Here is a 13,168-nt window from a genome sequence, read left to right on the forward strand (position 1 = left end):
CCAATGTTTCGCTCAAAACCAGAGTCTCCTTGAAGGTTGTAAATCTTTTTATCTGAAATGAAAAAGATACCATTTTCTCTTCCCTTATCATTTTCTTTTCTTTCTTCTTCTTTGATATTGGGGATATACCTTGTTTCCATGACCTTTCTAAAGAATACGTTTTCTACACGTTGCTTAGTTTAGAACTTGTGTTCTAAACTAAGGATCAAGCCTAATTTGTAAATATTTATTATTTTAGGACATATGTGGGGTTTTGATGTAATTTACTTTTTAATAGAAAAGATAACCCTACTCCCCGAATCTCTCTGCTGTGTTATCTGAGCACATCCAGTGTTCTTATAACTGTTCAGTGAAAACTTCCTTTGACTGATGACAATTCTTCCTATTTCAATGTCCCTAGAGTTATCTCAATATGTCAAGGGTGGTTTCATGTTTGCTCTTATCCTCTACCACACACTGGCAGCCTACCAACAGATTTCTTACAATTGATGCTGTAGTAAGGCATGCCACATTCATAAAATAGAAGAGACTGAGGCATTATGATATTGGCCTATGTGCCCTTGGCAGGGCATGGGGAATTATTTTCAAGTTTTTGCTCACTGAGACTTACTTTTTTTTTTCTTTATTGTCCTTAGAGACCAATAAGGATGAACATATTCTGAGCATCTGCCAAGAATTGCTAAGGTTTGTCCCTGAATTTTGGTGCAGAGGGAAAAGGTTGGGAAATTGTTTTCTCCCCAGAGGCTCTGGCTGAGAACATCTTGCTCTTAATTTCCACCTGTTCTCTACCAGCTAAAGAGCTACCTGGCTCCAGTTCTCTCAGGAGATCTAAAATGGCATGCAATCCTAAAAGGGAACAGAAGTGTTCATCTTCCAGTACAAAATCCTTCTGCAAACATTCACAGGCTTACCTTATCAGTGACCTAGTACCTATTTCAGAATACGATTTTCATATATATTTAAATGAAACATAAAAATCATCACTCAAAAAATGTGTCCTGAAGACAAGTGGAGTCTCACAAAGCAAAAAAATAATGTGACTGTTTAACTTCATTTTAATTGCTCTCAGAAAATTGATCCATGCAGTGAAAAAAAAAATAACAGAGATAGAGACCAACCACAAAAATCAGTGAGTAGAGAAAGTTCCTTACAAATTAAAAAACTTGAGAACTGAATCAAGATACTTTAATTACGATAGAATCATGCACTGAAGTGAATCTTGGATTAATTCCTTGCTAATTTCCTAAAATTCAGAAGCATGTGTGCTTTATGCTGTCTGCACATTGAAAATGAGTAACATGGTTTTGTATTTTTTGAAATAGATATGCAAATACTTAGCCTATGAATAATTTTTATTGGTTAATAAAGCAATAACCCCTAATACTAATGTTATTATAATTAATAAGGGCTGTGGGAATATAGAGGAAGTGGGAAGAAGTTCTAGATGGCATACATTCTATTTTCAAGGCAGTTCCTACTGAATGTATTGGACTTTCATGTTACTCAATAATATGAAAGAAAATGTATATATTCAATATTAATTCCAACTAAGTAAGAATTACACATGTCATCCAATTTATGATTTTTTAGCTTGAACTGTCCAAACTATGATCTATACATCCACGTTCAGAAATTTATTTCAATAAAGAATATAACATTCAGTAATGGATAAGTCTTTATGCTTTTAACATTTTAGAAGTTAAATATTCTAACATTTTAGAAGTTTCTTAAATCCTCCCCCCCAAAAATAAAAGTATCCATTTAGAAACTGTTTTTTCAAAGATAACTTTTCTGTTACCAATTATGTGAATTAATTTCTGTACTATAAAAATAATTTTCTTACCCATATCTGACATTTCAGGCACAGTAACGATGTATGGTCCATCTGTGAACTTTGGAGCATTGTCATTGATATCTTGCACTTTGATGATGAACTCAGACTCAGGTTCAAGGGGTTTGTTTGTCCGTCTGTCAATGGCTTGGGCATGAAGCACATAGTGAGTCTTCTGCTCTCTGTCCAGGCTTTTGGTGGAGTGGATGTCCCCCGTGGTGTCATCAATGATGAAGATAGTCCCAGCACCTTCTCCAGTGAGGATGTACTTGACAGACCCATCACCTTTGTCAGAGTTGGAGTGTAACTGAAAAATACATGGAGGAACTCAGTACTGCTTAAATTCTGATGGCATATGTTCTCTGAACAATGACATGAAGAGATTAGGAATTTTAGTTGTTTTCTATACTGTGAACTTCCTGTTACAGCAACCATTTCCTTTCTTACAGTTTTCTCGAGTTGGTGTTAAGTGGACATTTCAAATTTATTTCTCTGAGATTCAGGAACTATTTTAAAGAAACTGATGAACTATGGTTTTTATTTTAATATTTTTAATAATCACATCTTTGTTTCTTCCAAATTAATGTTACACTATATAATATGAAGGAATCAATATTATCCTATGTAATAAAATGGAAAAGAGATTTCCACTACATCATTATTGCTTTCCATGCTTGAAGATATAATATTTTCATAAGGAATTATTATGAAAATTAACTGACATTGTTTTTAACATTAGATCTTGAAAAACTGAGGTGAAACAGACATTAAAAATTAATTAACGGAGGCGGGGCGGAGACAAGATGGCGACTAGCACACAAAGTTTCTGAGCGGTGAAATACCTAAACTTCTAAGTTGGTAAATGGAAGGACCTCTAACCCAGGAAAACAACAGTGAGGATTTCTAAACAACAGGGAACATCGCAGGAGGTGAAAACTTTGGTCTTGGGTCGCCCAGGAATTGTTTGGGGAAGGAGAGAAATGATCCTTTGATCTCGCGGCACTCCCCTCCCCAGACCTCCCTCCTCCTCGGCACAGCAGGCTGGTCTATCTCAGCGCAGACCTTACTGCCGGGGGTCTACAGGCACTGAGGCAGAGCTCCAAGCCCTTTAGCAGCAAAGGCCAGCAGTACATGTCCCGGAGTCCCAGATTCGCGCGCTGCACCATTCTCCCAGGGCCCAAGTGTGCTAGATGCCATACTAGCTTTGAAGGATGGCCATCACTGACAGTACGGCCCGCCCAATCCCACAGTGACAGAGAATACGCTATAAACTCACCAAAACCAGGCAGAAATGTCATGCAAGCTAGATACACCAGGCGCTGGGCCTCCCAAGCTTGGAGAACACAGTGAAGAGACCCAAGGACTTCCCAGAAAGCATCGGGACTAGCGACTCAGTCTCCAGTTACAGCTGGACTTTCGAACCTGACAGCAGAGCAGCACTGGGCTGGCGGGGCACAACAGCCCTCCAGTTTAAGACTAACCAGGGTCAAACCAGAGAATAGAGAGCCTGGTTACCCTGATCCCTACTGACGTGACCACACTGAAATCTCCAGCTGCAGCAAGACCTCAGAACCTGGCAGTGACAGCAGCACAGAACTGGCAGAGCACATCAAAGAAGCAGGGCCAAACCAGAGAGCAGAGAGCCCGGATATCCCGATCTCTGCCAAGTGACCTGCCTGTAAGTGAGTGCACCCTTGAGAATCTGCAGATCCCCAGATCCTGGGTCCTTCTAAAACAGAAGCCAGGCATCGAACCCCCTCCCACCCACGTACCCACTTTGGGAAACATAGGGACACTAGAGACATTGAAGTTCCTGCTCTGTGGGTCTAATTGAGGAGTTAAGGCAGCTAATGCCAGAAATTACCCTGCGATCATCACTAGCACCTGTGACATATACAGAGCAGAGCCCCTCCCACACACTCAAGGGTTCAACATTAGCCATCACTCTGTCCCTCCAGACACACGTCCACGCACAGTTACAGACACACACACACACACACACACACACACACCCGCGCACACACGGGTTTGCATTTGCTCCGTTTGCACCTGCGTACTTTTCTCCCACAGGTACAGCTAGACCTCAGCACATGCTGAGAGTTCTCAGCTTCCTGAAGAACTCTCCAGACGCCAGAGAAAGACAGTACCAGTCTGATCTGCAGAATCCAAAAACAAACAGGGAAGGTTTCAGATAAGCCAATGGCCAGGGGTAGGCGAAAGAACATTACCAACATAAATCAGGACATCATGACTTCACCAGCAAACCCCAGAATCGATGGATACTCCAATTCAGCAGAAACACAGGAAAATTATTTTAAAGCCATACTTGCCCAATTATTTGAGGCTCATAAGGAGGAAATGAACAAATCTTTCAAAGAGTTGGCCAGTCATTTGGAGGTAAAGAAAGAAGAAATAGACAAAAATCCTTAAACAAACACAGGCAAACATAGCCAAACAAATAGATACACAAGTAGAGGAAAAATTAGTGGCATATAAGAAGGAAATGAGCAAAGAAATAGAGGCCATCATAGAGAGACAGGAATCCAAATTCAAACACATGAAAGAAATGGTGCAAGGCATGAAAACAGAATTAGAATCAATAAAGAAAACACAAAATGAGAAAACCCTTGAGCTGGAGAACTTGGAGAAAAGATCAGGAACCACAAAAGTAAGCATCACCAACAGAATACAAGAGATGGAAGAGAGAATCTCTGGAGCTGAAGACACACTTGCAGAAATTGATACTTCTCTCAAGGAAAAAGTAAAATCAGAAAAGTTCCAATCACAAAATATCCAAGAAATCAAGAATGCTATGAAAAGACAAAATCTAAGAATAATAGGAATTCATGAAAAAGAAGACTTCAGGCTCCAAGGTCCAGAAAATATTTTCAAGAAAATCATAGAAGAAAATTTTCCCAACTTAAAGAAAGAGATGCCCATAAATATACAAGAGGCCTACAGAACTCCAAATAGACTATACCAAAAAAGAAACACATCACATCACATCATAGTCTACAGAACAAAAAAAAGATATTAAAAGCAGCAAGGGAAAAAGGCCAAGTAACATATGAAGGTAGACCTATCAGAATCACACTGGAATTCTCATCAGAATCTATGAAAGTCAGAAGGGCCTGGGCAAGTATCATGGAGACTCTAAGAGTTCACAAATGTCAACCCAGACTACTATACCCTGCAAAGCTTTCAATCAACATAGATGGAGAAAACAAAATATTCCATGACAAAACTAAATTTACGCAATATCTACACAGCAAACCAACCCTACAGAAGATACTAGAAGGAAAACTCCAATCCAACGAAAACAAATTCACCCAAGAAAACAGGCATACAGATAATATCCCAACAAAAATGAAAAGAAAACAAGCAATGAAACAGGGTTAGATCACCGACTTAATTACAAAAGGAACTAACATGCATTGGTCACTATTATCTATCAGTATCAATGGACTCAACTCACTAATAAAAAGACACAGGCTAACAGAATTGTTATGGAAACACGATCCAACATTCTGTTGCATCCAATAAACACACCTATGCAACAAAGATAAACACTACCTCAGAGTAAAAGGCTGGAAAACTGTTTTTCAAGCAAATGGTTCCAGAAAACAAGCTGGAGTAGCCATCCTAATATCTAATAAAATAGACTTTCAACCCAAGTTAATCAAAAAAGATAAGGAGGGCCACTATATTCTCATCAAAGGAGAAATCCACCAAGAGGACATCACAATCTTGAATATCTATCCCCAAATACAAGAGCACCAACATTCGTAAATGAAACATTATTAAAGGTTAAATCATACATTGATCCTAATAGCTTAATAGTGGGAGACTTCAACACTCCACTCTCACCAAGGGACGGATCAACTAGACAGACACCAAATAGGGAAATAAAAGCACTCACAGAATTCCTAAATCAAATGGACCTAATAGACGTCTACAGACCTTTTCACCCAAACTTAAAAGAGTACACCTTCTTTTCAGCACCTCATTGAACCTTCTCGAAAATAGACCATATAGTGGGTCACAAAGCAAGCCTCAACAGATACAAAAGGATTGAAATAATCCCTTGTATACTATCTGACCACCATGGACTAAAGCTAGACATCAACAACAACAGAAACAACAAAAAGCCGACACGCACATGGAAACTGAACAACTTACTACTCAATGACAGCTGGGTTAAGGAAGAAATAAAGAAAGAAATTAAAGACTTCCTAGAATTCAATGAAAAGGAAGGCACAACATACCCAAATTTATGGGACACATTGAAAGCAGCGCTCAGAGGAAAAGTTATAGCACTAAGTGCCTACAAGAAGAAATTCGTAACATCACATACAAACAACTTAATTCCCAACTGAAAAACCTAGAAACAAAAGAAGCATATACAACCAAGAGGAGCAGAGGGCTGGAAATAATCAAACTAAGGGCTGAAATCAATCAATTAGAAACAAATAAAACTATCCAAAGAATCAATGAAACAAAAAGCTGGTTCTTTAAGAAAATCAACAAGACAGACAAACCCTTAGCCAAACTAACTAAAAAGCAGAGAGAAACTATCCAAATCAGCAAAATCAGAAATGAAAATGGGGACATAACCACAGACACTGAGGAAGTCCATGCAATTATTAGGTCATACTACAAAAGCCTATATGCCACAAAATTTGAAAATCTAAATGAAATAGATAACTTTCTTGACAGATTTCATCTGACAAAACTAAGTCAAGATCAGGTAGAAAGACTGAATAGCCCTATATGTCCCAAGGAAATCGAAGCAGTCATTAACAGTCTCCCCTCCAAAAAAACGCCCTGGGCCAGATGGCTTCAGAGCAGAAATCTACAAGACCTTCAAAGAAGTGCTAACACCAATTCTCCTCAAACTATTCATAAAATAGAAACAGAAGGAACATTACCAAATTCATTCTATGAAGCCACAGTCACCTTGATACCTAAACCACACATAGATTCAACAAAAAAAGAAAACTTCAGACCTATCTCCCTTATGAACATTGACACAAAAATACTCAATAAAATATTTGCAAACCGAATCCAAGAACATATCAAAGTTATTATCCACCATGACCAAGTAAGCTTCATCCCAGGCATGCAAGGGTGGTTCAACATATGGAAATGCATCAATGTAATCCACCACATATACAAAGTGAAGGAGAAAAACCACATGATCATCTGCTTGGATGCCGAAAAAGCATTTGACAAATTCCAACACCCATTCATGTTTAAATTCTTGGAGAGATCATGGATACAAGGCACATACATAAAGATAGTAAAGGAAATATACAGCAAGCCTATAGCTAACATCAAACTCAATGGAGAGAAACTTAAATCAATCCCAGTGAAATCAGGGACAAGACAAGGCTGTCCATTGTCCCCATATCTCTTCAACATAGTACTTGAAGTCCTAGCCAGAGCAATAAGACAACTAAAGGAGATCAAGGGGATACAAATCGGAAAGGAAGAGGTCAAAGTGTCACTATTTGCAGATGATATGATAGTATACATGAGCGACCCCAAAAATTCAACCAGAGAACTCCTTCAGCTGATAAACACCTTCAGCAAAGTGGCAGGATACAAAATCAACTCAAAAAAATCAGAAGCCCTCCTATATACCGAAGACAAAAAGGCTGAGAAAGAAATTAGGGAAACAACACCCTTCACAATAGCCACTAATAACATAAAGTACCTTGGTGTGACTCTAAGCAAGCAAATGAAAGACCTGTTTGAGAAAAACTTCAAGTCTCTGAAGAAAGAAATCAAAGAAGATATCAGAAGATGGAAAGATCTCCCGTGCTCATGGATTGGTAGGATTAACATTGTGAAAATGGCCATACTGCCAAAAGCAATCTACAGATTCAATGCAATTCCCATCAAAATACCAACTCAATTCTTACAGACCTTGAAAGAAATATTCTCACCTTCATTTGGAGAAACAAAAAACCCAAAATCTCCAAAACGATCCTGTACAACAACAGATCATCTGGAGGTATCTCCATCCCTGATCTCAAGTTGTACTACAGGGCAACAGTAATAAAAACTGCATGGTATTGGCATAGAAACAGAAAGGAGGATCAATGGAACCTCATAGAAGATCCAGAAATAAACCCACATACCTATGAATACTCGATATTTGACAAAGAAGCCAAATCCATTCAATGGAAAAAAGACAGCATCTTCAACAAATGGTGCTGGACCAACTGGATGTCTACATGCAGAAAAATGAAAATAGATCCATATTTATCACCTTGCAAAAAAATAAAGTCAAAGTGGATCAAGGACCTCAACATAAAACCAGATACCCTAAATCAATTGGAAAAAAAAGTGGGGAATACCCTAGAACTCATTGGCACTGGAGACAACTTCCTGAACAGAACACCAACAGCACAGGCTCTAAGAGCAACAATCAATAAATGGGACCTCATGAAACTGAAAAGCTTCTGTAAAGCAAAAGACTTTGTCATCAAAACAAAACGACAGCCTACAGATTGGGAAAGAATCTTCACCAACCCTTTATCTGACAGAGGGCTAATATCTAGTATATAAAAATAACTAAAGAAGCAGAAAAACAACAAACCAAGTAATCCCATTAAAAAATGGGGAACGGAGCTAAACAGAGAATTCTTGAAAGAGGAACATCAAATGGCAGAGAAACACTTAAAGAAATGTTCAATGTCATTAGCCATTAGGGAAATGCAAATCAAAACGACCCTGAGATTTCACCTTACACCCAAAAGAATGGCCAAGATGAAAAACTCAAGTGATAACACATGCTGGAGAGGTTGTGGAGAAAAGGGAACCCTCCTCCATTGCTGGTGGGAATGTAAACTGGTACAACCACTTTGGAAGTCAATCTGGTGCTTTCTCAGACAATTAGGAGTAGTGCTACCTCAATACCCAGCTATACCACTCTTAGGTATATACCCAAAATTTGCTCAAGTACCCAACAGGGACATTTGTGCAATCATGTTTGTAGCAGCTTTATTTGTAATAGCCAGAACTTGGAAACAACCCAGATGTCCATCATCGGAGAAATGGATACAGAAATTGTGGTATTTTTACACAATGGAATACTACTCAGCAATCAAAAAGGAAAAAATCATGAAATTTGCAGGGAAGTGGTGGGATCTAGAAATGATCATTCTGAGTGAAGTATCCCAGAAGGAGAAAGACAAACATGGTATATACTCGCTCATATAGACCTACAAGATATGATAAACATAATGAAATCTATACACCTAAAGAAGATAATCAAGAAAGTGGACAAGGGCGAAGATGATCAATCCTCATTTAGAAAGGCAAATGGGATGTGCATTTAAGGTATGACAGGAATCTACTGCAAAAGGCATTTGAAAGACTCTACCTAGCAGTGTTTCAAAGCAGACACTAAGACTCATAACCAAACCCTCGGCAGAGTGCAGGGAATCATATGAAAGAAGGGGAGTTAGGATGATATGGAAAGGATAGGAGCTCTACAAGGACCAAATATATCTGGGCACAGGGTCTTTTCTGAGACTGACACTCAACCAAGGACCATCTATGAATATAACCTAGAACTTTTGCTTGGATGTAGCCTGTGGTAGTTCAGTAACCAAATAGTTTTCCAAAGTAAGGGGAACAAGGACTATTTCTAACAGGATCTCAAGGTCAGGCTCCTTGACTCCCCCCCCCCAAGGGGAGGAGCAGTCCTGTTATAGAGGAGGAATTTGCAGCCAGTCCTGAAGATACCTGATAAAACAGGGTCAAATGAAAGGGGAGGAGGTCCTTCCCTATCAGTAGACTTGGAAAAGGGCAGGGAGGAGACCAGGGAGGGAGTGTGGGTTTGGGGAGGGAATGAGGGAGCGGGATACAGAGCGGACACAGAGTTAGCAAAATGTAACTAAAAGGAAAAATTAAATAAAAAAAAATTAACGATTTTTCAAAAGGCCAGATTTATTACCAAGGTGCTAATTTTATAAGTTTTAGAGTATAAACTATAATATCATTTAGCATAAATGTTTCAAGCTACAAATTATACTTTGTGTCTGAAATCTTAGAAGATAGTTTAAAAGTAAATTATAGAAAAATGACAAAATATAAGGAAAATTGGGATTTTTCTGGGTAGATGATAGCAACCCAAATGTATTTTGTATTATATCACTGATTTCTGTTTTTTTTTCATAAACATAAAACATGTAACATATATACACCTAAGGGAAAATACTTAGCTAGAATCAGCACGCAAAATAACTACAAAAACGTTTATGTTGGTATCTTTTAACAGTGAAAGATTAACAAACTATAGAACACACAGTTTTCATGAATTCCTATTGATATAGTGAGTGTGTTCTAGAACAAACCTGCCGAGAGAATTGTGTGGAGACAATTGTGTGCATGCATGGAACTGTACTTATTTGTTTCTGCCTATGTCCTGACAAATCAACTACCTAGAATAAAATGTTTATCATTTATGAAAAGGACACCGGAAATCATTGACATAGCAACACATTTAAACCATTTTCCATCTTTGCAACAATTCGTGCCTAACACATAGCAAAAAATCAAAGTAGTTGTTCAAAGGTTTCTAAGAATTTTTCTAGAACATTTGTTGCTGAAATAATAAAATGAGAGACAGTGTGGTAAATATTTTGTTTTAAAAATTCAATTTAATAATATTGATTATTATGACTTATATACTTGTCACAAAATGTTTTTGCTATTATAGAACTAATTTCAGAAAGACATGGCCATTATTAAAACAGAGAAATCTTTAGGATATATTCAGAATCACTTGTATACTCAGGGAAATTACTGTGAAATTTATTTTTGAATTTAATGCTCATGCTTTATTTAAAGAAAAATAAATCACACATATGCAAGAATCACAAGTATTAAAGTTATTGCATATAAATCATATATGCAATTTTCTGCTGTATTTTGTACAAATTTTTTAAACTAGTAAGATAAAGTAAAAATGTCAGTGATTTTATGAGTTTGAGTTTTCAGGCATGAATCAGGTACAATAATCATATTTTTACAACTACTAACCCACTCAATATGTATTTCCCAGAAGTTATGGTTAATTTGAATCCGGTTTATGAATGATTATTAGAAGTATTTATAAAATTACTAATAGTTACACCAAAATATTACAAAATATACTAGGATTTTTGCTTCAGTTGTTTATAATACTTAGCTTTAGTATTAATGGAGGTGATTATTTCATTAATGAAGTTTACTCCTTGCAAACTTGATTGAATCATGAAACCATCATTTCCAAATGGCAATTATGAAAACTATTACATTAGCATTTAGTCAATTGATTAATAATTTATATAATTGTATGATAGCTGTTTCTGAAGGACCAAAGTGATCCACTCGGTATTTCCCTTCCCTGTTGTATCCTTTCTGTTTTTATTTCTGATTGCCAAACTCACTCTACAATAAAATTTGAGCCTAAGATAACTATAATCATTATACTGTGGATTTTTCTTTAATAAGAGATTTATAAGTACTCAGATGGTTCACCGGATGTGTATTAGGATTTAGGAAGCAAGAGCTGACAAAAGGAGGAATGTATGAGAGTATTAGTACTGAAAATGAAAAGGAGGTACATATTGGTGAGGGTTGATTTGAAGGATGAAACGTAAAACAGACAGGAAGTTTTGAAAGTGGAATGTCAACAGAAATCTTTTATTTTGCATGTGGAGTTCACAATCAGATATTAATTAAAAAGAATTAAGGACAGAAAATGAAAATTAAAAATATTCAAAATATAGGTAGAACTCTGTCTTAATAGCTACTAAATTGTTATCCATTTACATGCAATTTTAAAACTAAATTACAAAAAATATTTGGAAAATATAGGTAATTAGCTCTACTTATGCTGACATATTTCTCTGATAAAAATCTCTTGACACCATAGTGACTGAACTTTTGCTAGACCCTGCAGCTAAGTTAAAAACATGCCTTTTGAGTATTGTAATGTATCTCATATCCATTGTGTGTTCAGCCTGATAAGGTTTAATATATCTTTAAGAAAAAAGAAAAAATCATTACAACCAAACTTGCTTATGCTTGGTTTTCCCATGCAATTATCTTTCACAATTTAAGCTAAAAGCATAATCTCTCTCTGTCTCTCTGTGTGTGTGTCTCTCTCTCTCCTGTGTTTATGTGTTATGGTACTCATTTGCTAAAAGAATGTAACCTTGAAAGTAACCTTAAATAAACAAATATACAAAAACTTCAGAAGTAATGTGTGAAGAATATCGTGTGTAGCTTGGAATGCTGTTCATAGTCCATTGGGTTAAAGATAGTAAGTTTTTCATTGTTTAACTCAAAGGTTTCTGTAAAGAATTCATTAATTCCTTTCACAGACTACTTTCTGTTGTTATTCAAGAAGTACAGAGTAAACACAGGCTTATTCACAAGCAACTTAGATGGATCAGATATACATGATAGACAGGTCACAGTCAGGGCATTATCCACAAACTAAAGACTAATAGAAGATACAAATGGAAAAGATAAGAATTCAAATTTGGGTCCATTATTGAGCAAATTAATCCAAGAGAATATCACTATCTCTTTCTTTATTATAACACTGACACATTTTGGTGCTTTCTCTAAGGTTTATTTACTGAATTAATCAATACATCTCTTAAAAGATTGATAACATGGTATTATAAAATGCAGAAGGGAAATAAATGTTTAGATATCTGTAATTTTGTGAAGGAGGCTAAACTGTCTTTCTTTTAGGTCATCAGAAGTAGAGAAACTTCTTGTGTGTCTGTTTACATAATACTGGAATGCTAATACTTTAGCAAACAAAAAGAGGGAAGACTGAAGAAACAAAACAAAAAGGCAGCCATCCAAGAAAGTCTACTGAACAATTTTCTTGCATTTCTTTCATAAACTGTCTCTTTCCTGGTGTAAATAGAAACATATGGCATTCCCAAAGCTAATGTGATACATAAATTCACTCCAGAAAACTGTTTATGCACCCTACACCACATGAGGATCATGACCTAAAAATTTATAGCTTTCACTCCAATGCACATTTGCTCTCTAGGATAATATGTGATTCCTTAGAGACGAATAATTTTAAAAGGTTAAGGACATGGTGGCAGAATCATTATTTTTGAAAGTTGTTTTGAGTTAGGACTTCAAGCTCTATTACAAAGGTGGGTCACAAAGTTAAAAATGTAATATAATATGTTATATAACATTTGAGTAGGGGAAATGTTTGCCATTATATTTCAGTGGAAGAAGAAAACAAGGACAGGATGTCAGCAATCTGTTCTTATCAACCAATACTGTTTATATAAAAATATT

General features: G+C 36.6%; 1 protein-coding gene across 5 annotated transcripts in view; it reads right to left on the reverse strand.

Annotated features, from left to right (window-relative positions):
- Cdh18 (cadherin 18) overlaps positions 1-13,168 on the reverse strand; it is a 1,064,923-nt gene that overhangs the window by 268,253 nt on the left and 783,502 nt on the right. For all 5 annotated transcript variants that reach the window (XM_060380420.1, XM_060380419.1, XM_060380418.1 and 2 more), the window contains one exon: positions 1,844-2,138. In XM_060380420.1, coding sequence (XP_060236403.1) covers positions 1,844-2,138 — 295 coding nt within the window. The remainder of the gene's footprint in view (positions 1-1,843; positions 2,139-13,168) is intronic.

Source organism: Meriones unguiculatus, chromosome 3, assembly GCF_030254825.1.
Source record: "Meriones unguiculatus strain TT.TT164.6M chromosome 3, Bangor_MerUng_6.1, whole genome shotgun sequence".
NCBI lineage: Eukaryota > Metazoa > Chordata > Mammalia > Rodentia > Muridae > Meriones > Meriones unguiculatus.